Source organism: Eulemur rufifrons, chromosome 23 (assembly GCF_041146395.1).
Source record: "Eulemur rufifrons isolate Redbay chromosome 23, OSU_ERuf_1, whole genome shotgun sequence".
NCBI classification, from domain to species: domain Eukaryota; kingdom Metazoa; phylum Chordata; class Mammalia; order Primates; family Lemuridae; genus Eulemur; species Eulemur rufifrons.
The window spans coordinates 1,946,126-1,972,493 of NC_091005.1; the positions used below are offsets into that span (position 1 = coordinate 1,946,126).

Below are 26,368 nucleotides of genomic sequence, written 5' to 3' on the forward strand. Positions count from 1 at the left end.
AATTAAGAAAATAAAGATCCAAAGCAGTTTACAATAGGACATGTAAAATAAGACCATTTAAAATACAAATGTTTTTCAAACAGTTCAAAACCATTTAGAAAGAAGAAAAGAAAGAGGTATCTGGAATGATTTAATTACAGAAATGAAAAAAAATAAATTTAGCTCAAAGCTTCCTGGCAACAAAGCCCTAGAGGGAAAGTTTTCATTGTCTGAAGGTAAAAACATACCAGTTCACCGGGATAGGAAGGCGCTTTCCTGGCACCCAATTCTAGGAAGAATGTACTTTCTTCTAAGAAAAGTGTTACTTTTGCTCATTAAAGAGAGGCTTGCATCTAAATATTTTTAAATCTTATTAAAATGCCTAAAAGTAAAAAGATACTTCACTGAGAATTAAGCATATGAAATCATAAACCTATAACTCTAAAAAAGATAAAGACAGAAACAGTCTTGTTTTCACAAGTTGGTTTTAAACTCCAAATGACTTTACTTGGAGCAGCTGTCTGCTAATATTATCGAATGACAAGTCTTTGGAAATGTCCATTTGCCCAAAATGCAGAAAGAATCAAAGCAACTAATGATAATTGGGGGGGAAAATGTAGAAAACAAAATTTTTAATCACAGGTTATGGTTACCGCGTCCAGACCATTTGGCGTAAGTTTCCAACGTTTGTACCGGAACAGTAGAATGGTGGTGGTGCGACTTTGTTTTCCGGGCCGGCTCCTCCAGGAAGGCCCTCGCGAAACCGAGAGCCACACACGGGTCCCGCCCGCCAGAGGGATCCACGTCCTTCAGGAGCAGCAACTATAACTGTCATGGTGAAACGCAAGACGCTGGCGGGTGGGGAGCCCGAGAGAGACACTCAGACAGTGATCTGCTGGTTTTCTCTGAAAAAGGGTCTCTGGTGAGAGGCACAAATATCCGGAAACATCCGGAAGACCTGGTCTGGCGGGGGCTCCTCGGGAGCCATCATCACAGAGCCGGCCCCGCAGCTCTTCCCTGCTTCCTCTGCCAGCTGCCGGACGTACAGTTGCTCGATCTAGAGGGATCGTGCACAAAGTGAGAGACGGAGGTTCCAAGTGAGGTGGCAACTGTCTTTGACCCCAGCCAGTCTCTGATGACCCCAGCCCAAAGCTATCATTCCGGAAGCTCCACGTGGGCCCCAAATAAACGAACCCAGACTAGGCAGATGGAAATTAGGGGCAGGCGGTGGTGCTGACCAGACTGCTAAATATATTCTCCCAATATTGCCCCGACCCAGAATTCCACCATTAGAGTTTCATTCCTTTGACTATAGTTAAATAATTGCCTGCAAAGCCCTAAGGTGTCACTTAGACCCTAACTGAACAGGTAGCATCTTTCTAGAGAAGATGCTCTAAAAAAAAAAAGAAAAGAAAAAAAAAAATACACACTCACATACAGATTATGAGAGTCCCAGACATGAGAAGATGGCTCAGAGGTGGCAAGAAGCCACCTCCCCCCTATCGAAGGTCTCGTCCAGGCCTGCCTCTGCACCCAGGTGGAAAACCCCCAGTCCTTGCTCCTCTTCTCCAGCCCAAGGATGAACCGGATCCTGACACGAGGGCCGGGAGACCTGAAGCTGCACGTTCTTACCTGCACGAGAATGAGCTTGGAGCGCAAGGGGGCCATATCCGGAAACTCCTCCCCGAAGCACAGCACCACCCTGCTGTCGGGAAGCCGGCTCTGGCTGCTGTAGAACTGCTGCAGTTCTGGAACGACACATGGGGCGGGGGCGTGTTTGCAAGCAAGGCCGCGGGCACCCCCCACTCCCGCAGCAGTGGGCTGGCAGCCCGGGAGGCATGGAGCTTAGGGGGACAACGCAGGGTACCCATGGGGTCTCAAACTGGTGGCCCTTTGTCCAAATTCCAACTAAGGACCTGTTGGCCATTGCCAGGTGGTGGTTGGGTTTTTTCACACCTAGAGTTGACATCTTTCAGCGGGCACAGCCTGCCTGATTCACCCCTTGTGTCTCACTCACAATTTGTTCCTTTATGTCACCTGCCTGGCCGCTGAGGGCAGCTGAGTTTGCAACCCCTGCTGAGGACACCCCAGGAGGGCTACAGCCCCTGCCTGACACCTCTGACTCAAGGTTCTCCAAGCGGAGCCCAAGGACCAGCAGCAGCAGCCTCACCTGGGAGCTTGTTGGAAACGCAGCCTCCCAGGCCAACCTGAGACCCAGGGAACCGGAGAGCTGGGGGAGGGCCGGTGTGGGGGCTGGGGGGACTCTGTGCCACACGCGCCCTTTGCTGCCGCTGCCGCGTGCTCAGCCCTCACCGCCTCTTCACCGGGCGGACCTGAGCTCACACACCTCACTGCACCTGCCCTTCTAGGAACCCTCCTCTGGGAGTTCTCGGGCCAGGTGACAGCAGAGACCTGACTCTAGGCCGGGCCCACGCCGTTACAGGGGAAGGAGCTCACAGCTTTCGGGACACAGATCCTGACCTTCCAAGGGGCCACACGGACTGGGATCCTCAACATCCTCCTCACAGCACAATGAAAGCTCCTGGGCAGCCCTACTGTGCGCAGGTGTCACCCCCGCCCCCCAGCACTTAGTGTGTACAAACTCAGCGCATCTCAGGACGCGCACACGAACCCCCAGGGACCCCGCTGAGATGCAGATTCAAATCCCCTGGGCCTGGGGCAGGGCCTGAGACCACAGCTCCAGCAGCGCCCGGGTCCGGGGCCATCCTTGGAGCACGTTCTGAGCTGCAGGGCTTCCGTTCCTTCATCCTCCTGACAACCACACGAGGAAGGTACTGACTCTGCACCCCCATTTGCACACAGGGAGGCCAAGGCACAGGGAGCACCCCCCGCCCCGCCCCGCCCCGGGGTCACTCAGCAAGAAAGTGCAGAGCAGGATGCCAAGGGGGCCCCCGCTATATGCCCCGCCCCCTCGCACCTGTACGTCCCCCACGTGGCTGCAAACGTAACGGGGGAAGGAGGTGTGATCTTTAAGGTTCAGGGACAGCAAGGCGACCACGGTACAGACCTCGGAAGAACTGGCTGGTGTCGAAGACCTGGACCACCTCGTCGCGCTCCAGCTTGTTGGGCCGACCCTTGCACACCACGGCGTTGCCACTGCAGAACACGCGGCCCTGGCACAGCCGCTTGACGAACACGCCTTGCCGGTTGCTGTGCAGCAGGACCCCGCGCTCCAGGTGCCCGAACAGCTTCCGCGTCACCTGCCTCTGCCGCTCGCTGGGGATGGCGTCAGCCGGTGGGAAGCGCACCAGCTCCAGGCCCTCGGGCCCGTACAGCTTGGCACCAGGCAAGCCGGGCTGGCTCAGGGACAGGCGGCAGCCCTCCGGGCAGCTGGTCGTGCTCTGGCCCACCAGCTTGCCCCCGTAGTAGAAGCTGATCACCATCTGGGAGAAGGCTGCGGACGAGACGGGCGGGTTAGCGTCTCCTAGTCTCCCCACTACGTTTGAATTCAACGTTAGAGAAGATAACGACACCTTTCCCTTGACAAATGCACATTTCTCTGTAGCCCCCTGGGTTTCCCACTAAGCATCTCTGCAAACCCTCCATCCAAAGCTGTTGCAGACTGAGGCAGTGTTGCCCACACGGTGCACGACGCAGAGATTACGCCGTCTCTAGTATCCTCCCAGCCTCCCATCAACGCGGCAGGCAGCCTCAGCTCGGTGCTGACAGACGCCTACCATCTAACACCTGACACCCCCCTTACAACAAGGGCATCGGACTCGGGGCTCCAAGCCCCGGACAGGGAGTAACACTTGGCGAGAATTTACTGACACTGTTCTTGGCTTTCACCGAAGTTGCTCTGAGCCCTGACTTCCTGCTGCGGCAGCTGGCGCAGGCTCTCCTGTCACAGGCAACGACAATGGGCTCCCATTTAAAACAAACTTCAGTTTTTAAAAGTGAGGAGATTTGAGGAAAATATGTTCCTCATAGCCCAGGAGGGACCCGGCCATGAAAACCACGCGTGCAGGTGAGGCTCAGGGACTGAGCATGGAACGCTGAGCTGGCAGGACAACGATGACATCTCAGCGCACGGAGGAAGCTGCATCTTCACAGCCTCACACTGAAACAGTCACACGTGCACAGCGAGCTTGGGGCTCCTCTGAGCACCCCGGACCCGGCCAGTGCTGCATCCTGGAGCCCCACGCGTCGTGAGCTGCCCAACTCCACGGTGCACCCCCCCCAGGGTTGTGCAATGCGCCACCTGCACTCCTGTTCGGGACGGCCCTGTGGGCGGCCACCGGCATCACCTGGCTGAGGCTGCTGGGCACTCGTGACTCCTGCCCCCTCCCACTGGGGACACCCCCTGTCCTATTATTTGACACCCACGTTGGAGCCCAATGGGTTCTAGAATCACACAGGGCAGGGAGCCGGAGCTGCAGGTGCTCTAGTCCATCTCGCTTATTGCACATTTGGGGAAACGGAGGCCAGGATGGGGGTCCCAGCGGGGGAGTGGCAGCACCGATCTCATTCGTCCCCGTTCACCACCCTGCCCCCCACCGTGCCATGTATGCCACATGTATGTGGCCTGATCACGTGACACACTCCACTTCCTTCACCTTGGAACGGTTTTTGAACTACGCTCCACATGAAGGAAACGCTCCAGGTGACTCTGTCACCCCTTTGGACTTTGCCCCGTCACTACCAGGGCCTTATCTCAGTCCCAGCGCCTCCTGGCCGTGTGAACCGGCAGCTTCACCAGGAACAGTGTTCGGGGCACAAACGTCTCAGTGAGCCCGAGCTGTGGGGCATCTGAGGCTCGGGGCAGGTTGGAGCTGGCAGGGGCCTGAGTGACGACCCCCCGTGCCCGGCAGGTGAGGAGTGGAGACCTGCAGAGCAGAAGCAGCTCACGGGGCTGCCCGGCCAGGCAGCTCGGCCACTCTCAGAGCCTCGCCACGCCCCAGCCCTCCCCGATTCCCGCAGCCTGCAGGGAGGACGGCCCTGCGGGAAGCAGCCCGGCCACAGAGGCAGCGGCAAAGACGCCAGCCGCACAGGCTCCGGAGCCTAGCCGTGTGACGTTCGCTGCTCTGTGCCTCAGTTTCCCATCAGCAAAGCAGAGACAGAATGACACCCCCCTCATAGGGCCGCTGTGAGGATCACATGAGCTGGGTGATTAAATAATTGGGGTACCAGAACAAAAGACTGTCTGCATAGACAAGACTCCCAAAGTCACAGGTCACAGCCTCAGGTCTACACAGTCCACACCAGGTACTGCGCCGGCACTTGGGACCCATCGGCACAGTTGTCCCACAAGGTAGATTACTGATGATTGTACCCATTTGCCAGGTAAAGAAATTGAGGTGTGGACAGGTTAAGGTGTTCACCACGACAGCACAGCTGCTGTGTGGGGAGCCAGGACACCCCGCCCCGGCAGGCTAGGCCAGGTCTGCTTCCGTCAGCAAAGCCGCACCGCCAAGTTTAAAGCGTCACCGTGCACCCCAATCACGGCAACCACTCACGGTGGAGGGCAACACCTGGCACCACAGGTGTGTCGGGATCAGCCGACACACTGGGGTGTCATTGCCAACATTTTATAGGGGAGATTTCATATAAACATAGAGACCTTGAGAAATGGGGAAACTGGGCCTGGCCAGGTCTGCAAGCCCACAGGGCACCAACCGGGCATGGGCCGCCACAGTCTCTACCACTTCCTGCTACCTTGTGCCTGCCCGTCCCACTGCAAAGTGAGGGACGGGGCCCCCGACATCAACTGACCCGCACAAGGTGGGGCGTGTGTGTGTGTGTGTGTGTGTGCGCGTGTGTGTGTGTGGTGTGTGTGGTGTGTGAACAGAACAGAGGCACCAAGAGCTCAGCACTTCTAGAAGGACGTCCGGATGGACTCTGCATGAGACCGGGGCTGTGAGTCTCGTCACTGGCTGTGTGCTGAGACAGCTCTGGAATGATTCGAGGACATGCCCTCCTCAGACTGTCCTCACCTCTCACTCAGACAGTCCCAGCACCACGTCTGGCTACGTCGCCCCCACAAAGCATCAACCGGCAGACCTCCAGGCCACAGCCCAGCTACCCAGGCCAGAGGCTGGTCCCAGGACCCAAAGCCTCCCGTGGGCGTGGCAGCCTCCTGGCTTAAGGAGTTCCCAAGAACAGGCTCAAACCCGGCCACCTTCTGCATGGCCTGGGTAGGCCAAGGAACCTCCATGCCTCAGTTTCCTCACCTGCAAAGCCAGAGTTAGGACAGTCCCCAGGTCACAGTAGACAAGGGCTCAGTGAATAGAAGCGTCATCATCCTTGTAATTGTCTTGCCTGGGTGAGAACCTACCTCCACCGCCCGAAAAACACCACCCTGTGCCACCTCAGTTGACGCGCTTCTCTCTGAGCTCTGATTCCTCCTCTGCCCAGAGACCTGAGTCCCCTGTCCCTGACACTCTGTAGCCCGGGGGATGAGCAGGCTGTCCACGTCCCTCAGAACCCACCAGCGTCGGGGAAGACACCCCGGCTTCCTTGCCCAGAAAATACCATCAACAAGCCTGAGCGTCAATCCCAGGGGCAACTGGCAGGAGGACACTCAGGGTCCTGAGCATGATCAGACTCCGCCCGGACTGTCTGGGCTTCGTGGTCTAACAGTGCCCACGCCCCACGCCCAGCCCCGGGCACCCGTACCTGAGTGGTGCGTGTCGTAGGCGGCGTACCCCGGCACCAGCGGCAAGCCTGCAGGGGAAACAGAAAAGCGAACTCAGGCCGGCCAGGTGTGTGCCGGGAACCGCCCGCCGCTCCCTCTCCAGACTCCAGGCTCCGGGGAGCACAGGCTTCTGCTGAAACGGGTGCTTCTCCCCGCTGGAGCGATGACCCATCGTTTCACAAACACAGACACCAGAGTGGGGGTGCAGGGACTTCCTCTGTGCTGCGGGGCTTCTGACCATGTGTCAGTGTCACACTGTGGGGCCACATTTCCTTCGCACCACCCCCCCGAAACATCATGGGACACGGTGCCCACCCGCCAGGGCTTATCTCTGGGGGGAGCCCAGGCGTCCACACTCGCTTTCCCCAGGGTGTTCCTGCAGCACAGAGAGGGGCCATCCCCAGAGCCCCTCCCACGACACTGCCAACCGTAGCCCGGCAACCCCCAAGGTCCACAGAGCCAGCTGCCACCTCCCAGGCTGCCCCAGGGGACGGGGGCGCAGGAAGAGCTTGAGGGAGGAAGCAAACAGGCTCCCAGCTGCAGAGCCTGAGCCTGGGAGGGTCATTTCAGGTAGCCGGGGAGCTCTGAGTGCGACCATCAGACCATGATAAAAGGGCGACCAGCTCTCTCAACCCTGGTGACCCCAAGGGGCAGGTTCTGGGTCTCTGTCTCAGGGATGAGTAAACAGAGGCTCGAATAAGATATGCAACTTCCCAGAGCAGGACTCAGGGCTCTGCACAATCTCTCATCCCTGGTACGAGCTTTCCTTCCCTCCAGACACCCTGGGCTCTCTTTGGCCCTGAGGGGGCCTTAATGTCATAACAGACTGGCTGACCTAAGGTACTGTCCAGGGACCATGTGCCAGTGTGGCCAAGAGTGGCATCTTCCCTCTGGTTCCCTAGACCCCCCAACTTTCCCAGGAGCACGGGGAGAGAGCAGACATGGGCATCACCCACAGAATGGGCAACCTGTGCCCTCCTGGGCAGCAGTGGGATAGGGGGCCAAGGGGACGGCCGGGCTCTGTCCTCGTGGTAGGAAGCCAAGGCCACGCTTGTCCACCTGCCTGGGCTCAGTTACCTCCAATGTGACATGGATCATAACAGTACCAACCACCCCAACGCTGGCCCTGGCTGATACCACAAACCCTCCAGACCACGCCTGGAGACGGCCCAGGGTCCCCGCCCTCACCTGTGCCGGGCTGCTGCGCCCACCAGTCCGGAAGGAGCTGACTGCGACAGGCCTCTGGTGGGGAAGGGCTCCTCTTGATCATGCCCACGTAATCGTCCACGGAAGGCTACACGGTCGGGGGCGAGATGGGGGACAGCTCAGCCACGGAACTCCCAACGCGGGGCTCCAGTGTTTGTAAAAGTGAACAGTTTGCGAGTCACTACAACCACACTGCCACCCTTATCTCAGGAGGCAAAAGCTAAGCTTCACTTTGCAACTTGAAAGACCCTAGACTGCAAATTACTCCAGCTCAGCAACCAGACCCCGTGGCTGAACTACCAGGCTCCTTGGGGGCCACAGTAAGTTTACTGGCCTTTTCCGTGGCACTGCCTGTCGCAAACCGAATGTTCCACATTATCCGGGTGCCCCGATGCCCTGCAGACGTGAACAGGACCTGAGACACACTGACTGGTCATTCCGAGCAATCTCGGCCGTGCCGTCAAGGACCTGCTCAAGGAACCACATGGAGATGCTCAACCTCTCACCCATTCCTTAGAGGAGGTTGATAAATCCAATGATGAGACATTTTATTAATAACATCTGCTCTTCTTGTGACCCTGGTGTGGCAATCTGATTATCTCACTCCCTTGGCTGAGTCAGCAGAAAAGCCCCAGAAACAGCCTCAAAAAACAGGACATTGGTGGAGGGACGTGAGGCCAGGAATGTGCTGGTGCTGCTGCCAGAGACCACCCAGAAAAGCCAGGCCGTTCAGAGTGGGCCGTGTCTAATCCTCCTTCGCTTACAGCCACGCTACTCCTGAAGACTCCGTTATCGCTGTGTTGTTATTAAGAACTTACATAGTGCTCACTCCAACTTTTGCAAGGGCTGCATGGGATTATTTTAGTTATGCAAATGTCCACCTTGTAATACCCATAAAAGAACATAGTCAAGAGGCTAAATATAGGAGAAAAGGGCATCCAAATAGCTAAAACGTATACAGAAAAAGCCATGAGATTTGCCTAGGGAGACCCCATGAAGCCTTCACTTACAGCCTATTAACTATGCATTTACGCACAGTTCTAACAAGCCTGGTGATCCGGTTTTCCAACCCATCAAGGACTAAAACCTGCATGTTAAAAAGTAAGCAATTCGATAGCCGTGTGAGTAGGACACTAATCCACGTCATGGCCACCCCAGGCAGCAAGGCAAGTTGACATGTCGTTCTCCGTAGCCTGCCTAGGAAGGCAGCCTGAGGCAGGAGAAAGACCGCCACCCAAAATGTTTAAAGGATTAAAAAGTTGAGAGCTTGAGACAACTCCACCGACACAGAGCAGGCAGCTCGGGAGGGACACAGTGTGGGGGGCCGAACAGGTGGTGATGCCACTCCCGCCAAAAGGCAGGAGGCTTCTGCCGGGCCGTGGGATCGCTGTCCCCACTCACCTCCTTGATCATCAGCTCGTCGATTTCGGAGCGGCCACACTCCATCTCTGTGACCTCGTTCACGCAGGCGGGAGTCACCACGCCGAGTTTGCCTACGGAAAACCGGACAGACGCCACGCTCTTAGCACGGAGGCACCACAGCCATCACTGAGGCCATAACCCCTTTCCTGTAAAAGCTGAGCGTAAGGAGACCTAAGCTAGTGCGTGTCTCCGTGGTTTGGGAAAGGCGCAGACGTGCTTTCCCATGCCTCGGCCTGATCTCAGAGGATCAGCAAAGTCAAAAGAGAGAAGTTGGCGGTGGTGGTGGGGACGGGTTTTGCTAACACGCTTAAAGGATGAAGACAGCACACTTTGGTCTCTTCCTTCCATGTGCCGAGATCCAAAATGAATCTGCATCAGGTAGACTTTACGACAGGCGTTTACTAACCTACAAAGGTTAAATGTATAAACCGGGACAGGTGAAGACACTCAAAGGGTTCCTGGCAAAATGTGCTGGCAGGTTGGTTGGGGTCTTTTTTTAAAGACAGTTGGCAGGAAATCTCTTTTCGACCTTTCCAAATATTCACTCGTGCATCTGTGCACACGACCGAGCACACACACCACACCATAGACTCGCTGACGCCCCATCGGCAGCAGCCTTGCTCAGGAGGCACCCAGGGGAACTCAGCATCGCCACCATGCGTGTTCGAGCCCAGACCCTCTTCCTCCCTGTCTGGTGCCTCTTTGCCCCGTCAACGACCCTCCTGAGCAAGTGTGTCTGTGAGACCCACATCGCAGCCAACCAAACTCACTAGTCCCAACGACCTACAGAATTCACCCATCCTTTCCTCCTCACTGAATTTTGATCCCATTTCTACAGATTCAAGGATTCCCTTAGAAGCTGCCGATGGGGAAGTGGGGGGACAGGTGGGCCCCCAGTGCGGCTTACGAACCACTGAAGTACAGAAGAGAGGGGCCTGTTTAGACATTATGCAAATGCCACGTTGTTTCGCCCCTGAGAACCGCCCGCTCCTTTTTTAACATCCACACTTGCAGGTGAGGCTGCAGCCCGCACAACAAACAAGTCAGGGTCACCTGCCAGCTCGAGCTTGACTGATGCTGGGGGAGGCGGAGGGCGCAACGGAAACTTCTCTATTCCTTCAAATCACAGTTTATTCTTTGGTGATTAAAATGTATCCAAAACCGGGAAGTGAGGCAGAAGGATGACTGCTTGGCCTTGCAGAGCCACCCCAGAGCATCACGCGGAGGTCCCCCCTAAAAGCCCCCTGACACCCCAGGGGAAAGTCAGTTTGCTGGCCTTACAATCTATTATTGATGAGGGTTCGGGCTCAGCAGAGTTAGCTGCCAATGTGCAGATGGTTAAGCTAGAAACACCCACACAATGGTTGCATTTGTCCCGTCAGACATTCACGGTTTGGCATCACTTTCTGCCCTTGCCTGACCATATGTACCAGAGTCTCACACTCTCTCTCCAGTGGCCTTTGTTATCATCTGGTTCCCTCATCACTGAGTTAAGTAATTCTCTAACACAGGTTCACCGTACATTGGTTTAAGTCACACTTTTAACTTCTTCTTTAATCACATCAACATTTTCGATGCCTGCACAGGTGAAGCCTGCAAACTCAGAGCCAGGTGCAGCCCTACGATGTCTCTCGCGGGTTCTGCTTCTCTCGGGCATTATTGGACTACTCATACACGCCACGGAGAAAACCACGGGGCTCAGTATTCTAACCGCTCTACCGAATGGCGGAGAAAATCAATGTGTTAAAAGAACGTTTTACACAGTGATGGTGATTAGACTTTCTGTCCCAAGTCACCCTGAGCCACAGCAGCTGCTCGGGGCACTGCCTTGGAAAAGCATTCTGAGGCCAGATCTGAGCTCCGTACGTTCTGATTGATTAGTGATGTCTGGCCAGAGCGCGAGGCTAGGCGGTGGGGCACGTGGCGGGGCGTTGCTATCCCCGATTTACTCCCGGCACAAATGCTTTCTTGGGATTGGAGAGCTGGAAGAGACCGCAGGAACGATCCCATCCCAGAGTTCCCAAACAAGGATCAGGATCAACCGACACATCGAGGCGTATCCCATCTCCTGCAGCGGAGCCCCCAGGACACCTTCTGCAGCTTCCTTGGAAAGCCCTTGGGGTCCATCCCGTCCTCGCCCACCGTATCTCCCCCAGCCTCTCCTGTGAGCTGCCTGAACAGGAAGGGATTCCTCATCACAAACTGTTGGCGCGTCCTCATTCCCGTCCGGTGGAACCCTGAGCCCGGGGGAGGTTCGGCGCCTGTCGCGGTCTGACAGTAAGTAGCAGGCCACCCGCCTCGCCCGCTCTTTCCTCCGATCCTGCCCCGGCTCCCCGCCGGAAGCTGCCACTTGGACAGCAGATGGTGTGTGAGGTCAGCGGGAAGCCACCTCCCCGTGTGCTTACACAACGGAGGGAACTATTTGTTTAACTAAGACCATGCGCCCCAGGCCCTGCGTCTACCCGGAGCCCCAGCTCTGCACTGAGGGCCCCGTGCCAGGGCAGCTCCTGGAAGGCTGCATGCCCATAAGGGATAGTTACATTTTTGCTCCTCCTCGGGGACGATTCGGTAAACTTTGTATGGCTCGGAAATGTCCAGCTGGGACCGGTCTGTCACTTCCTCAAAATCTGGGCTCTTGTTCAAAGCACAGCGTAACCTCGTCTTCCAAGTGGCTGGTTCAGCTTTGTCCCCTTCTTTAAACTTCCCTTTAAAAACTGCCCAGGCCTGAAGAAAGAAACAGAAGCGCATGACATACATGGCCGGTCCCCGTCACAAACATCCACCACCACGACGAGGACCCAGCGCACCCCTCCCCTCTGTGAGTCTTCCCTGGCCCTCAACTCTCATTCGATTTCAGGACTCGGGGGCTTCGATCGGGCCACTTTCTTTACCCGGTGTGAGAAGAGCCAGGCCGCTGCAGGGGTCCAAGATCACCCAGCTGAGCCAGAACTCGAGCCCAGGCCCAAGGTTCCTCACACACACCCCTTGAATGTGCCTTTTAGCAAAGTCCTTCCCTGGACGAAGGGCCTAAGGTTAAGACCCACAAAGAGGAAGTTGCGCATGGTTTCACTAGAATGTTCAAAACAAAGAACAAGTTGTTGCTTTTTCAAATCAACCCCTAGCTAACATTTAGCATTGCAAAGGGAACATTTGCAAAAAGTCTGAACGTGGTCACCCACTGCCCTGCCACTTTTAATAGAAATTTTGTTTTGCATTTTTGAATTTATTCTAGACTTTTCCCCAAGGCACTGTTTCAAATGCAATGAAGCAGTTTCCCTTTATTGGTTTTGGTGTTTTTTGTTTGTTTGTTTGTTTTTCATAGTTCTATTTTCTCCAAACCTTATGATCTGAACTAGGACCAGAAATTCAAAGCTGAAATCTTAAAGTCAAACTGTAGAGTGGGGCAGTATTTTAAAAATAAGACCTGTGAATGGGCATATTTTAAGATTCCAAAATCGGAATACAGACACACCAACCACAAGGTAACCACCGTCAAGTGAAAATTACCTTCGGTTTTAGGCAGAATCAGACATTATCCTCAAGACTGAAATAATTAGAGATCTGTAGGGAATTCTCAACTCCACTCAGGAAAGTGCAATTGCAAGAGATAAGCAACTTTGCCAGGGTGACCCGGTCTGGGATGAAATGCCAGTGTACCTACTTCCAACCCAATGGACTTGCCACTCCTGCATGTGTTCTCAAGCATAATGCAGATACCAATGCCCCGGGAAGCTTGTGAAAAGGCAGGTTCCTGGGCCTTGTCCCGCGAGAGTCTCACTGGGCAGGTGCGGGTTAGGTCTGGGAGCGGCCCAGTGATTCCGATTCAGCGGGCAGGAGACCACACTCGCAGAAACTCCACGATGCCCCGCACGTCAGAGCTCCTTTAAAACAGCCCTAGCCTTTCTCCCCCTCTCAAACAAGGACAAGAATGTTTATAATTTAAGACCAATGCTCTCTACTCTGGGGATGCAAAATTTTGCATCTATACCCGGGGTGAAGAAACTGGAAGAGTATTCCTATTAGAGAGCGTGAGCAGTGGTTTCCTTCTCTAACACAGACATAAAACTCCCCTCTAGAACAATTCTGTAAAGTACATGGTCAATTCTTTCCTTTACTGACTGCATCGCTGACCACGCATTGATCTGGATGCTGTCGTCATTGTTTCAAAAACGTACAAGAGAAAACCATGTACGAAATGAACAGGAATTACAACTTTTTATTACTTTAAATCAGGGTCTCTCTACCTTGGCCACAGTGACGTATCAGATGGGCTCATGCTCCCTGGTGGGGGCTGTCCCGCAGTGCAGGGCGTTTAGCAGCAGCCCTGGCCTCAACCCACCAGATGCCAAGAGCACCCCTCCCATAGCTGTGAAAACCAAAAATGTCTCCAGACATGGCCTAGGGTCCCCTGGGAGGTAAAACTGTGACCACCCCCATTTGAGAACTGCTGGATGAACCCATATTCCAAATGGACCTTGAGATGCACAGCTTTGGTGGCAGCGTCACAACCGGCAGGTGCACATCCGGAACCGCAGTGCCCACGAGGCTCTGCCACGGCCGTCTGCTCGGAGCTCACACTCAGCCTGTGAGGAAGGCCGGGACACGCCGTCCATCACACCAGGCCCCGTGGCTGGGGTGCATTCTGGGCTGCCACCCCAGCCTGCAGCCTGCCCTGAGCCCTGTGACACAGCAGGCACCTGTCTCTCCCAGGGCCTCGCTGGCCAGCTCCAAAAAATCAGCTTAGCTGGATGATACCTCCAGATCCCTCTCGAGCTAGAGCTAAAACCCGATGAGAGAGTGACTCCCAGGCCCGCCCACAACAGCCGCGATGGCTTGTTTGGCCTCCGCCATCTTTCTCCCATCAACGCACCGCGAGGGTGGCCCACGCGAAGCTCAGACCACAAAGTCTTCCTGATGTAACTTGACTGTCTCGTGTTGTGTTTTAAAAATTAAATGCTTTGGGCCGGGCGCGGTGGCTCACGCCTGTAATCCTAGCACTCTGGGAGGCCGAGGTGGGCGGATCGTTTGAGCTCAGGAGTTCGAGACCAGCCTGAGCAAGAGCGAGACCCCATCTCTACTAAAAATAGAAAGAAATTATATGGACAGCTAAAAATATATATAGAAAAAAAAAATTAGCCGGGCATGGTGGCGCATGCCTGTAGTCCCAGCTACTCGGGAGGCTGAGACAGGAGGATTGCTTGAGCCCAGGAGTTTGAGGTTGCTGTGAGCTAGGCTGACGCCACGGCACTCACTCTAGCCTGGGCAACAGAGTGAGACTCTGTCTCAAAAAAAAAAAAAAAAAATTAAATGCTTTGAGGCCTACTGAATTTGAAATATCTGTGCTACTAAGTGTTAACTCATTTAGATCCATGAGAGGCCCACGAATCCTAACTGTCACTTAACTAGATGTACCCTGCAGCTTTACGAAAAGAACACAAAAGACTGTTGTGAAAACAAATATGAGTTGGTATCAGGGCCTCATCAACGTGCTCAGGGTTGGCACAAAATGAGCTGAATCTCCAATCCCCCAGCCGTGGTCTACACCGCAAAGCTGGCCCAAGATGATGCCTGCAGGCAATGAAGGGTTCTCTTGATACAAGTGACTTCTTACAATCCACTTATTAAGGCAGGAAACAAAATTCATATGTGTTTTTCTTAACTCCTACATTTTTGAAAGCTCTTCTTTGAATGTTTGAAAGAAGTGGGTCTCTACGTAACCAGAGAAGCCCTAAGACAGCTCTACCTAAGCAAGGCCTCGCTGCCGATGTCTTCTGGTGGCGAAGCTGCGTTTGGTCCACGCCGCAGAACTGCGCCTGCGCCCAGGGAGCACCAGCCAGGGTCTTGCTAACACCGCGCCTCCGCCGGTGCCACCTCCCGACGGCCTCCCCACCCGGGTGGGCACCCGTGTCTCCCTCCTGCCCCCATTCCTGCTGAGATTGTAGACTCATTTCAGATTGCCACATCGAGAAACTGCGTAACCAACGGAAACATTGGGAATCTTGCACACTTTTCTCAACACTGTTGAAACGGCCATGAAGAGCATTGCATAAGACATAAATCTGGGGCTTTATTTCGGTAGCCCTGGAGCGTGAGCTGAAGCAGGGAACAGGGTGAAGGGAGAAGCCCGCATCTCCACCAGCAGCCAACGCCAGGGCTGCACAGCCGCCAGTTCTGCGCCCGCGGCCATCCTCCTGAAGATGTTTCACTGACGTCCCACCTGCCACTGGCCCTCATCAAGCACCCAGTGCTTCTGCCCATCCTGGCTGTGGTCAGCACATGGCAGGGCTCTCAATGGGGCAGGAGAAACTCTGCCCCCCAGGGGACAGCTGGCAATGTCTGAGATGTTTTTGGTTGTCACACGGGGGGAGGGCATGTGACTGGCATCTAGTGGGCCAGGGATGCCAATAAACGCCCTACAAGGCACAGGACAGCAGCCACCACACAGAATCACCCAGCCCTGGGTGTCAACAGTGCTGAGCTTGAGGAACTCTGGCTTTTAGGGTTATCTACGATACAGAATTCCCAACCAACCAGATGGGCCTGGAGCACTGTTTAAATTGCCAGAGTCTTGGGAGTTAAACTCCCAAGAGCTGCTACGGGGTCTTGCACCCTCGCCTCTTCCCATCTGTTGGAGGTCTCAGCTCTGACTCTGGCCCCCCACGATTCAGGCTCCACCCACCTCCCACACTCTCAGCCCCTTCCCCATCCTCTGCCCCCAAGGGCCACAGAATAAGCATACGTGGCGGTAACCTGCAACCGGCTCTAAGTCAGACCGCCCGTGGTACATGTGTCTGCAAACATGAAAATCTGGGCTGACCTTGACCTAGGGCTCCAAACCTCCCAGGGTAAAACCCGCACATGTGGAGCCTTGGCAATGACCACAAGTGACTCTGATGACCCTCGGGGACTCGATAACCCGGCTGGTCTGCAGAACTGGGCTGCCTCGGTCCCTCTGGCTGAGTCTGGGTGCAATGGCAAGAATCCCTGTTTCCATCGGGACCTGGGCTCCCAGCTGGACTACCTGCCCAGACACTGGCTCCGCCGCACGAGACCTGTGAGTGTGCGACCGCAGACAGGCCTCACAGGTCTCCTCTCGGTGCCCCTGTGGAGTGAGGACGAGAACAGCACCCGCCACACGGTTGCGTGGAAGGAAAACAAAACACCCGTGCACGGAGCAGACCAACCCTCAGTCGATGATGGCTGTCACGACGCTCACTGCAGAACTAAGCAGCGAGTCTCTGCGTGCCTGGCCTACTTATTATTCTTAAGGGAGGTAAGACTGTTTATAGACATCCACAGGTTCAGGACACCCCACACAACCCGGCCCCGCAAGGAATGACAGATGGTGTCTCCCCCTCCGGAGCTGGCCCTGCAATGCCAGGCGGCAGCAACAGCTTTGAAAGAATGAAGACGTCGGCCTGTCCTGGTCCCCGCGTCACCTCTGACAGCAGGGGGGGAAAGGTCTTCCCTCTCCCTCGGCTGGTTGGTCCTCATGAAAAGGACACAGAGCAGGGAAGGATAGTGCCCTCAGGGTCCTCATCAGAAAAACGCCAATAATGCAACTAACCTCAAAAGTAACCAAATAAGTCAACAGATGTAAAATCAGCTAATGCACGTTTTCAAGACACATTCAGCACTCTTTAGTCAATGCTTGCATTTTTACAGTTGGATTAATTTTTAAGCAAATAGAAAGATGTCACTGGACACCTCCCCGGGTCCATGAGGGAAGCAGAGATGTGCTCAGGGTGGTGGCGTTGGGGGCTCTACCTTGAAAATGGACGCGTCCACTTCCTGGTTATAGTCCTGCTTGCCGGCGTGTTTCCAGGGGATCCGGAACATGCTCTTCTCGTCGTTTTCCCAGATCAGCCCCGGGTACATGGCGCTGTCGATCTGCTCGATGAGCCACTGCCGCAGCCGCCGTCCGCCGTTGCGGTCGCACATCCTTGGAAAGACGGAGACACATTCTGTGACGTGACAGATACTGTCTCGTTAGTCACAGGCACCGCGAACAGGAAAATCAGAGGTTTGCAAGAAAGGTGTTGGCTTAGGCCACCTGCCATGAGCAGACAGCGCTGGCCTTTATGACCTCAAAGCCCTGAATGAAAACTGAAAGCTCCGTGGGAACCCTCGGCGCCCGGCAGCCCGCATGAGCCCCTCCTCTGGCGCTAGCCGCGCGCTCTCCAGCTCTCACCCCACGCTTCCTTCCAGGCAGATATGCCCACGTCGAGCAGCTCCGCTTTTAGCACAAACGGGAAAATCACTGTTACAGCATCGGGTCCCCTCACTGCGCAGCCCGTGAGTCTAAGAACCAATTCAGTTTCCCGGCGCCCAGTTTGACTGATGTTCTGTGACAAAATACGGCATCTGTGCCGTCTGAGAAAGAGGAAGCCCTCAAGGCTGTGCCTTCTAGGTTGTTCCTTCACAGCTGGTTTAGTGACAAGGGCATGAGTTTGGGGTCCCATTCAAGTCCCACCACCTCTCAGCAAGGTGACCCCAGACCATCATTTAACCTTGGGGCACAAGCTACTCTATCCTGGCCGAGATTCGGGGGTAATCACAGGCACCCCGCAGGGCCGTAGAGAAAATTCAGATGACGCATGAAAAGCACTGAGACGGTGCCTGGACCTTAGACATGGCATGTCATTGTTACCATGCGCACTTTCCTCCTTGAGAACTCTTACAGCCAACTAAAAGATGGGGACAAGAGTGAAGAAATTAACCATGGCCACAGAGCAAAGCACAATGGAGTCTTCCAGAAGACTCCATCATCTAGGGACCTACCCATCCAGGGAACCCAATGACACCCTCTGGAAGGACATCCTTGCCAGAGCAGATGGCCTTCCCAGTGGCAGGGAGAGATCAAGAACTGTCAAGCCGTGTCGACTTACAGCAGCGTTTACAAGAACAGCGCTGGAAATCCCCCAGACAGTTGGACAGACGCCCACCCAAAAGAAAAAATAGCATTTCTATTCTTCTGATTAAAATGTGACCTCTTCAGGCAAACAAATTTAAAACAATCAGCGGTGACAAGACATAACATCTCCAAGAATATGGTCACATCCAGAGCCATGCTGTTCCACACAGCGAAAAACAGTCAGCAACCTTTTCAAGAAGTATGCGTTTTGGAAACTCCGGCCCCTGCAGGTGGCTTTGGGGGTGAGAAAGGGGGCCAGGCCCCAGGGATCAAGAGGTCCCTTAAGTGCCAATTTTAACTTCTCCATCCAATAACCCCAGTTGCCCATTTGTGTATTTAAAAGGGGGTAAAGTGTATGAAATAGGAATTAGACCTTGATTTGCAAACTCTGGACTCTGGCCGAGGCTTTTCTCTAACTAGACCTCGGGAAGTCACTCGAATCTCTCCCCGATGCTCTCTCACCTGTAAAGTGAAGGGAGCCATCCCGAGAAAACCAGAATCCTACAACAGGCGACGTGTTTATAAATAAGAAGGGACAAATTTGGGAGGGGTACCTGGACAGGGAAATGAAACACCACCGCCAAGCACCCCCCAGAAAACAACTTGGCAGGGTGCAAATTCCTGCAGCTCTTTCCTGGGGAGGAGGCAGCAGAACTTCTCGCAGCTGGAGAAGGGAGCTGCGTGGAGGAGGATGAGGGGTTGGAGGCTGAGAATATGTCCAGTAGAATGTTTCCCCTCATCCCCTTGCAACAAGGTTCTTAAACTAGAGTCTGTGGTCCCTGAGCCTCCTGAAATCAAAAGCAGAATTGTGTTAGTGCAGGCATTTCTTTAGGAAGAGGGTCAACTCTTCCTCATCAGGATTCCTAATGGGTTCATAACCTCAAAATTCTTAAGGACAACTGTCTTAGTGATTTATAAGAAAAAGAAAAAAAAAGAAGAAAGAGAAAGAGAGAGAAGAGTGAATCACAGACTATGAAAGCTGGAAAATACTTTAGATATCATCTAATCCAGGCCCCTCTTTATTCAAGAAAAGGAAAAACGGGGGCCCAGAGAGATACAGCAAGCGCTGAGGCACGCAGCAGACTGCGCCAGAACCACACTGGCACCCAACCCCGGCGGCGGCTGGTGTCACTCACTGTACAGAGAAAAGCCACAGCTAAGTTGCAATGTCTCAGCACATGGACAGCCCTGTCTCAGTGTCCTTTGCAATCAGCTCCAAGTTCTATGTAGCATCCAAAGCCGAAGATTCTACTACAGTGATGATCCATAATGATTTATTAAACACTAACAAACTAATTCCACCAAATGCCCAGCCAGGAAAAACTAATAACCCCAGTCACATGTTTATAACTTCCTCTTCCTTGATTTTGAGGTAATCATTCCCTCCCTTGGCCCAGTCCTATCTGGAGCTAATCTGCATCCCCATAAACATATCCAGGGGACAGGCTTCCCGGAAGGAAAGTGATAAGAGGCTGCCCTGGGCCCACCCCATCCGGATTCCAGGATGTTCCTGAGCTGGGGTGCAACAGAACTCACCTTCTCCCTGCCTCTCAGGGCTCCGGGCACTTGCTCTGGCTCCAGCACACCCTCATCACCCCTGGTCTAAACGGCATCGAAGCCATTTCTCTCTGGCCACAGCCTTCCTCCAGGGACTGAATCTCCCAAATCTTTTCATAAAGGAACCGGCCATAACCCAAAAGGACAAGCTTAGAACCATCGTTTAACTGCTAGCTCACTCTTTAGGTTTAAAAAGAAAGTGGGGGGCTACAGGTTGGAGGGGTGGGGAACAAGTTAAAATTTTGGAAAATCCAGTCTGTAGTTTCCATTGATAAAGCGCTTCACAGCTCTGTGTCAGTAACACACCTCACCTTGGAAAGTCTCATTTTGCCACAAACTGTTTTTGTGGGCTGTGACCACTCTCTGGCCAGGGACGTCCGGGCTATGATGGAAGCAAAGGACCACACACCCCACCCAGAAATCGTAAGTGACTGTCATTAATCAGAATTTTAAAACCAGCATGCCCCCACTTCGCGATCTAACCTTCAGCAGCGCTGTACGGGCAGTTTCAGAGTGCCGACCTCCCAGCCTTGTTCCTCCCAACAGCTCGGCGGGATGCAGGGGCAGGTCCTAGGGTAGAGGGGCAGCTATTTCCTTCGTTGCAGGAGCCATTCTAAAGTTTTCCATGCAAGCCAGATTTTGAGAAAAATAAGACATTTTTTAGCATCACCGGGTCTTTGGGAACAGGCCAAGGAGCACGACGCGTGCACGCTCAGTCTGGCCGCAGGTGCTGAGGACTCGGGAAGCGGAGACAGACCGGTGGCACAGACCAGGCTGCGCCAGGGGACACCGCCGCAGGTGCATCGCGCCCGCCCGGTGTCGGGACCGGCGGGACCGCCCTCGCGCGACGCTAGGCCTGCCCGCCGAGCGTGCCTACCTGCCGCTGCCGCTGCCCGGGTCCGCGATCGCCGCCCGCGTTCCCACGCTCGCGGCCCCCGCCGGCGCGCCTGCGCATTTAAGGGCGGGGCGGGGGCGGGGGCGGACCCGGCACGCAGAGCGACGGCAGCACCGACCAATGGCGCGCGGGAGGGGAGTGGGCACCGCCCCGTCGGCGCGGCCCGCCTGGCCCCCTTCTTTGAAGCGCCCCGCTTTCCGAGAAATCACTTTGCGACCCGGCGTTGGAGTGGCAGCGGCCGCCAGATCCCGAGCCTCCTCCGGGGCCGCCGGCCGAGCCCGGTCTCCTCGCATCGGGAGTCCGGGGGCGGCGTGGGCGGGGGGTTCCCCCAGGAATTCCCGGGGGTCCAAGGTCAAGGTCAAGGCGAGTGATGAGGCTCAGGGCAGAGGTTGGCGCTGAGTGGTCCCCGCAGAGCGACCCTAAGGTGTCCGCGGGGGAGTGTGGCTCCGGATCCCGGAGCTGCGTGGACGCCTCCCCGCCCCGAGCAAGCCCCGGGAACGTGTCCACATGGTGCGAGGTGCACCTGCCGCCGCTGGTGACCTCTCGGGACCGTTCGCCCCCAGCCCCCGCCGGCCCTGGGGCGTGTCGCGTGATGCCCTGCGGCGCTGCTCCGCGTGGAACCGTGTTGCGGTTGCGGGAGGGAAGGGCGATCTATGGACGGGTCCTCGGGGCCAGCCTCGCGCGGACCCGGGGTGGCGGGGGACGCCCCGCCAGAAACGTCTGCGGCCGGCGCCCGCTGACCTCCAGCGCGGTGCGGGGGCGTCTAACGCGTCGGCGCTGGAAGGTCCACTTGGGGGGACCCTCGGCGTGTTGTGGGGAGACCCCCGCGTGCCTGGACCTCCAGGGTCCGGCTTCTCCCGGCTGTGAGCCGGCGTTCGTTGTAAATACGGGAGTAGAGAGGGGGAATAACACTGGAGAAAGACACGAGAAAGTTCTGGAAACACAGGGGGAAAAAAAAAGTGTTTTCCATCCCATGTTCCATTCTAGGGTAGCGTTAAGAATGGAAGAAAATGAGGGTCACTTTCATTGCCCAGTTGGCGCATCAGACAGCAGCAATGCTTACGGGGCTGTGTATTCACTGGGCTTTTCCGAGACCTGAGAAAACGTTTGAGATTGAAAAAGAAATTGCATTACCCCTACAATACAAAAAGTACACTGTAAGTTTGAAATTAATAAATGTTTAAATAAAAGTCCACAAAACATGTGAACTTCATCATTGTAATATATCGACTGAGGAATGTTTCTCAATATATTTGAAAACCGTTCACAAGGTACAAATCACCTGGTATGAACTTTCTAATGCCACGATCCCCAGGAGCCCATAAGCAATGATACAGTAAGTGAGTTCCCTGTCGCCAAATAATCTCAGACGAAAACTATTTTTTAAAAGCTCAAACTCTTTAAAAGTTATTTAGAGAATGTTTTAATAGGTTTGCTGTGATGTGGGATGGAACTTCCAGAAATCAGAACACCTTGGACCTCAGAAGTTCTCAAAGCAGCTTTCTGCATATGTTTGCCCTCATGTCTTTTCATAAATATTCCCCTTGGGCCTGCACGGATCGCCTCACTTACAAATGCTGTTTGCTGCACAAAGATGTGTGCTCAGATTCCCACGCAGCCTGGATAAAGACGGGGGTAAGCACGTACAGGCAGTCGGCCATGGAAGGGCTCTCGCATGTGTTAGCAGCAGCAGGTGTCACTATGCACATTACTGGAGTTGTTCACAGGAGATTGGTTTGCGTTAAAACTTGTCCGGAAACCCCACATTTTCAGCATGGCGGTTCATTGCTGCCTAGGAACAATTTCTAACCTTATCTGTTTAGTTCTGCTCTTATTTAATGGGCATTTATTGAGCAACTGCTATGTGCTAGATAGGGTGCCGAGGACAGGAGACCCAAAGGATGAAGAGACGTCTTCCTCTGATCATTCCTGCTGGCATGGCACATCCTGGTAAATTTCATCCTGATCTCCCCTTCCTGCCTCCATATCGCCTCCCTGTTTGTGCTCCTCGCTGCTCCCCAAGGTAAGCCTTTCTGTCTTCGGTGGCTCCCAGTGGCTGTCACACAGGTCCCAGCTTGGCTTCAAAACCCATGCATATCCAGCCTCGTCGCTTACCCATGTCCAACAGGAGCCATGTCTCTGTGGATGGCAGCCTGTCACAGCAGGGTTTGGAGTTAGGCTCCAGTTCAAATCCAAGTTCCCAGATTCACTGAATGTGTGACCTTGAACAAATGACTTAACCTTCCAAAGCCTCAGTTTCCTCATTTGTTTCATGGCACTGATGCTAATATTAGGTTAAATTATGTGAAATCGCCTACATTCAACCATTCTTCACCTACAGAAAGGGCAACTTATTATGGCTCAGCCTATCCGTTCCTGCCCTTTAGGATGAGATTGTGTATGGGGGTGTGTGTGTGTATGTGTGTGTGTCCTTTCTCCCACCTTTATCATCAGAGCAACAGGAAAGGTCTTACTGTTGCCAAATAGTCACAAATGAGAGAAGTCTAGCAAAATGGACACAGTCATTCTTAACTCTAGGTTCCAGCTGCCAATTGCAGACCAGTAACAATATGCCTTGGATGAAGAATATGAAGGGTACCCCCCAAACCTGGTCAGTTACCTGCCCCACCCCCACCAGGCTAGGTCTCACCTTCTCACCCATTTCCCGGGCTCCTAGAGACCCTCACCTCTCCATAGAGCCCCCTTGTCTTTCTCTCCACCCTTCCTGATTCCTATCTTCCTAATCTCCAGAAACCTCCCTGTTCTCTGTCCTGCCCATCTGTCTTGCTTGGCCTAAATTGTCAATATTTATGTCTAATTTCCTTCAGTGGTGGGGAGCCGAGGCGGAGGTGATAAATGAAGGGCACCTTCCACAGCCAGCTCCGGATCTAATCCATATGAGACCCTCCGACTCTGACAACACCTGCTACAGACTGAATTGTGTCCCCCCAAATTCATACATTGAAACCCTAACCCCAATGTGATGGTGTTTGGAGATGGGGCCTTTGTGAGGTAATGAAGTTTAGACCAGGGAATGTGCCCTTGTAAGAAGAGATACCAGAGAGCGTGCTCTAGCTCTCTCCGCCACGTGAGGACACAGGGAGAAGACAGCCGTCTGCAAGCCAGAAAGAGAGCCCTCACTAGACCCGACCGTGCTGGTGCGCTGATCTCGGACTTCAGTCTCCAGAACGGTGAGAAAACAAACGTCTGTTGTTTAAGCCCCACAGACTATGGGATTGTGTTATTAGCAAGATGACCAAGTGAAAGCAGCATAACTCTCGTGCGGCATGTTGCTGATAGACTCTCGATACCTCTTCTCCACTTCTGATCGCATTGCAAAAGGCCCTCCCCTATCGCCCTGGCTGTTTTGCCTAGTCTTGGGGAAAGGACGCCCTTCCTCAAGATGAGAATAAGGGTGGTGGGAATCCACCCAATCGCACATTTAAACTGCTCAGAACAGTGCCCGGCACAAAGCAAAAGCTCGATACATTGTAGTCTAAGAGGATGTTGTGGGGATGGTGGATTCTACCTGGTTTGGCTTCTGCAGGGACCAGTTCCAGCAGGAGCCAAAGTGCATGAGACTCACATGTGCGGATTTACAGAGGAAACGGCCCTAAGAACCTTGGACCCTCTAGGAACCTTGAAGAGAGATAAAATATGGACTCAGGAGAGGGAGGAGGGGAGGGGAGTGGTGCAGAGCTTCCTTGGGAAAGAGCTCACCTGTCCCTTCGCACCTGCCAAGCCAAGCTGAGCGAGGGGTTCACGGGAGCTCTGAGAGGTGTTTTCTGGGAGCACAGTGTCTGCTCGGTCCCATGCTGCACTGGGTTTCTCACGGGCCGGAGCTGGGCCACACAGGGTTAGGACTTGGGCCTCTTTGGGGCCGTTATTCCAGCCACCACTTCGTCCTTATGATCCAGCTGAAGTCCTCTCCTCTTTCCTGCTCCTGCCTTCACTGACTCACATTTTGAAAACATTGGGCTCCAGCTACACTGAAATCTTTATAACATCAATTTGGCATTAACTGTATACATTTGTGAATTATTTCACTGAATTGTTCCTGAGAAAAGGGGTAAAATTTTCCTCTATTTCAGTGTTCCTGCTTAACCCAGCACCCAGTTAGAAGTGTCTTAAATAGACAAGTCTAAGCGCATCTCGGAAGAAAATGTCAGGGGGCAGAAGGGAAGGAAGCAGGAAGAACATCGCCTGTCTCTGCGCTCCAGGCGGTGTGTGGATTTTTATGCCTTTCTGAGTTGGGAATCCCCTAGAACACCCCGAGCGCTTCTCTGGGAGGACTCACGGGACTCAGCATACAGTTGTGCTCACAGCTGTCATTTATGCAGCAAAAAGACCCACAGCAGAATCAGCAGAGTCAGAGGCAGTTCAGTGCATGGATCTTTGCAAATATCATAGGTCATTTTAAGCAGGAAAACTCAGTAGTCCTTGAGTTGTTGCAATATCAATTATCCACTTGGTCATTACAGAAAAATCCTTCACTGCAACTATAGCTGTTGCCGTAATGACAGCATGTTGCCTGGATCTCTGTCTCTAGTGCAATCTCTATGTGCCAGGTTTTAACATCCTTGAGCCTGGGCAAGTGCTCAAGCTTTTTGAAAGAAACATGTTTTATTCACACAAAGTTCATCAGTTTTGAGAGATCATTAATGCTCTCAAATGGTTTTTTTGTGGGTACATAACAAACAGTAAATTTGAATTTGTTCCTCTAATTAGAATATTTAAATTAAGACTGCTTACCTTATGAAACCATGCCCTGATTTTATATACTTGTCTCTAGCAATAAACATTCTGATACTTGAAGAAAAAAATTAAACAACCACTAAATAGCCAAGACACATATGAAAGGTGATCCAATCACTCGTCAAGGGAATGCAAATCAAAAGTAAAATGAGCTATCCCTACATGCTCACCAGAATGGCTACAATTTAAAAGACTGATAATGTTGGGAAAGATGTGGAATGATGAAAACTTTCACCCACTGCTGGTAGGAGCATAAACTGGTGCAACCACTTTGGAAAATGTATTAGCAGATTAAACCTGTGCCCCCCAAGCCTGGCACTTCCACTGCTAGATGATCCCCAAGAGAAACGAGTGCACAGAGGCCACCAAAGACACTTACAAGAAACTTAGTAACAGCTTGATTCATCATAACTCCCAATGTGGGACTGGAAACAGCCCAAATGTCAATCAAGCAGGTAAACCAACAGTGGTATAGCCATGTGATAAATATCACATCCCAATGAAAAAGAACAACCATTGCTACACTCAGTCACAGGATGACTCTCACAGATGTGACGTTGAGTGAAAGACGCCAACGCAAAAGGATACCTGGGAGTCAGATTTCATTTATGTGAAGTTCATGAACAGGCGAAATTGCCAGGTACTGACCCCTGTAATCCTAGCACTCCGGGAGGCCAAGGCGGGAGGATCACTTGTGGTCAGGAGTTCGAGACCAGCCTGAGCAAGAGCAAGACTCTATCTCTACTAAAAATGGAAAAAATTAGCCAGGTGTGGTGGCTCACACCTGTAGTCCCAGCTACTTGCGAAGCTGAGGCAGGAGGATCGCTTAAGCCCAGGAGTTTGAGGTTGCTGTGAGCTAGGCTGACGCCACGGCACCACTCTAGCCAGGGCAACAGAGCGAGATTCTGTCTCAAAAAAAAAAAAAAAAAGAACAGGAGAAACTAACTTCCATGATAGAGGTCAGAATAGAGGTCACAGGTAGGGT

At 53.6% G+C, this 26,368-nt stretch overlaps 1 protein-coding gene across 1 annotated transcript; it reads right to left on the reverse strand.

Moving 5' to 3' along the window:
* Positions 1-445: 445 nt before the first annotated feature.
* IRF8 (interferon regulatory factor 8) lies at positions 446-20,636 on the reverse strand. The gene is made up of 9 exons (XM_069497885.1): positions 20,611-20,636; positions 17,030-17,204; positions 11,803-11,986; positions 9,242-9,333; positions 7,823-7,928; positions 6,616-6,663; positions 3,008-3,394; positions 1,612-1,727; positions 446-1,036 (listed from the first exon to the last, which is right to left on the reverse strand). The coding sequence occupies exons 2-9, from the start codon at positions 17,201-17,203 to the stop codon at positions 860-862; spliced, it is 1,284 nt and encodes a 427-aa protein (XP_069353986.1). The 5' UTR covers position 17,204; positions 20,611-20,636; the 3' UTR covers positions 446-859.
* Positions 20,637-26,368: the final 5,732 nt, after the last annotated feature.

Coding starts and splice junctions, on each gene's coding strand:
- IRF8 (XM_069497885.1), bottom strand. CDS start 17,203: ATGTGCGACCGCAACGGCGGACGGCGGCTGCGGCAGTGGCTCATCGAG. Junction 9,334..11,802: donor CCCCGAGGAGGAGCAAAAAT/GTAACTATCCCT, acceptor GGTTTTCCGTAG/GCAAACTCGGCGTGGTGACT. Junction 3,395..6,615: donor CTACGACACGCACCACTCAG/GTACGGGTGCCC, acceptor TCTCGTCCGCAG/CCTTCTCCCAGATGGTGATC.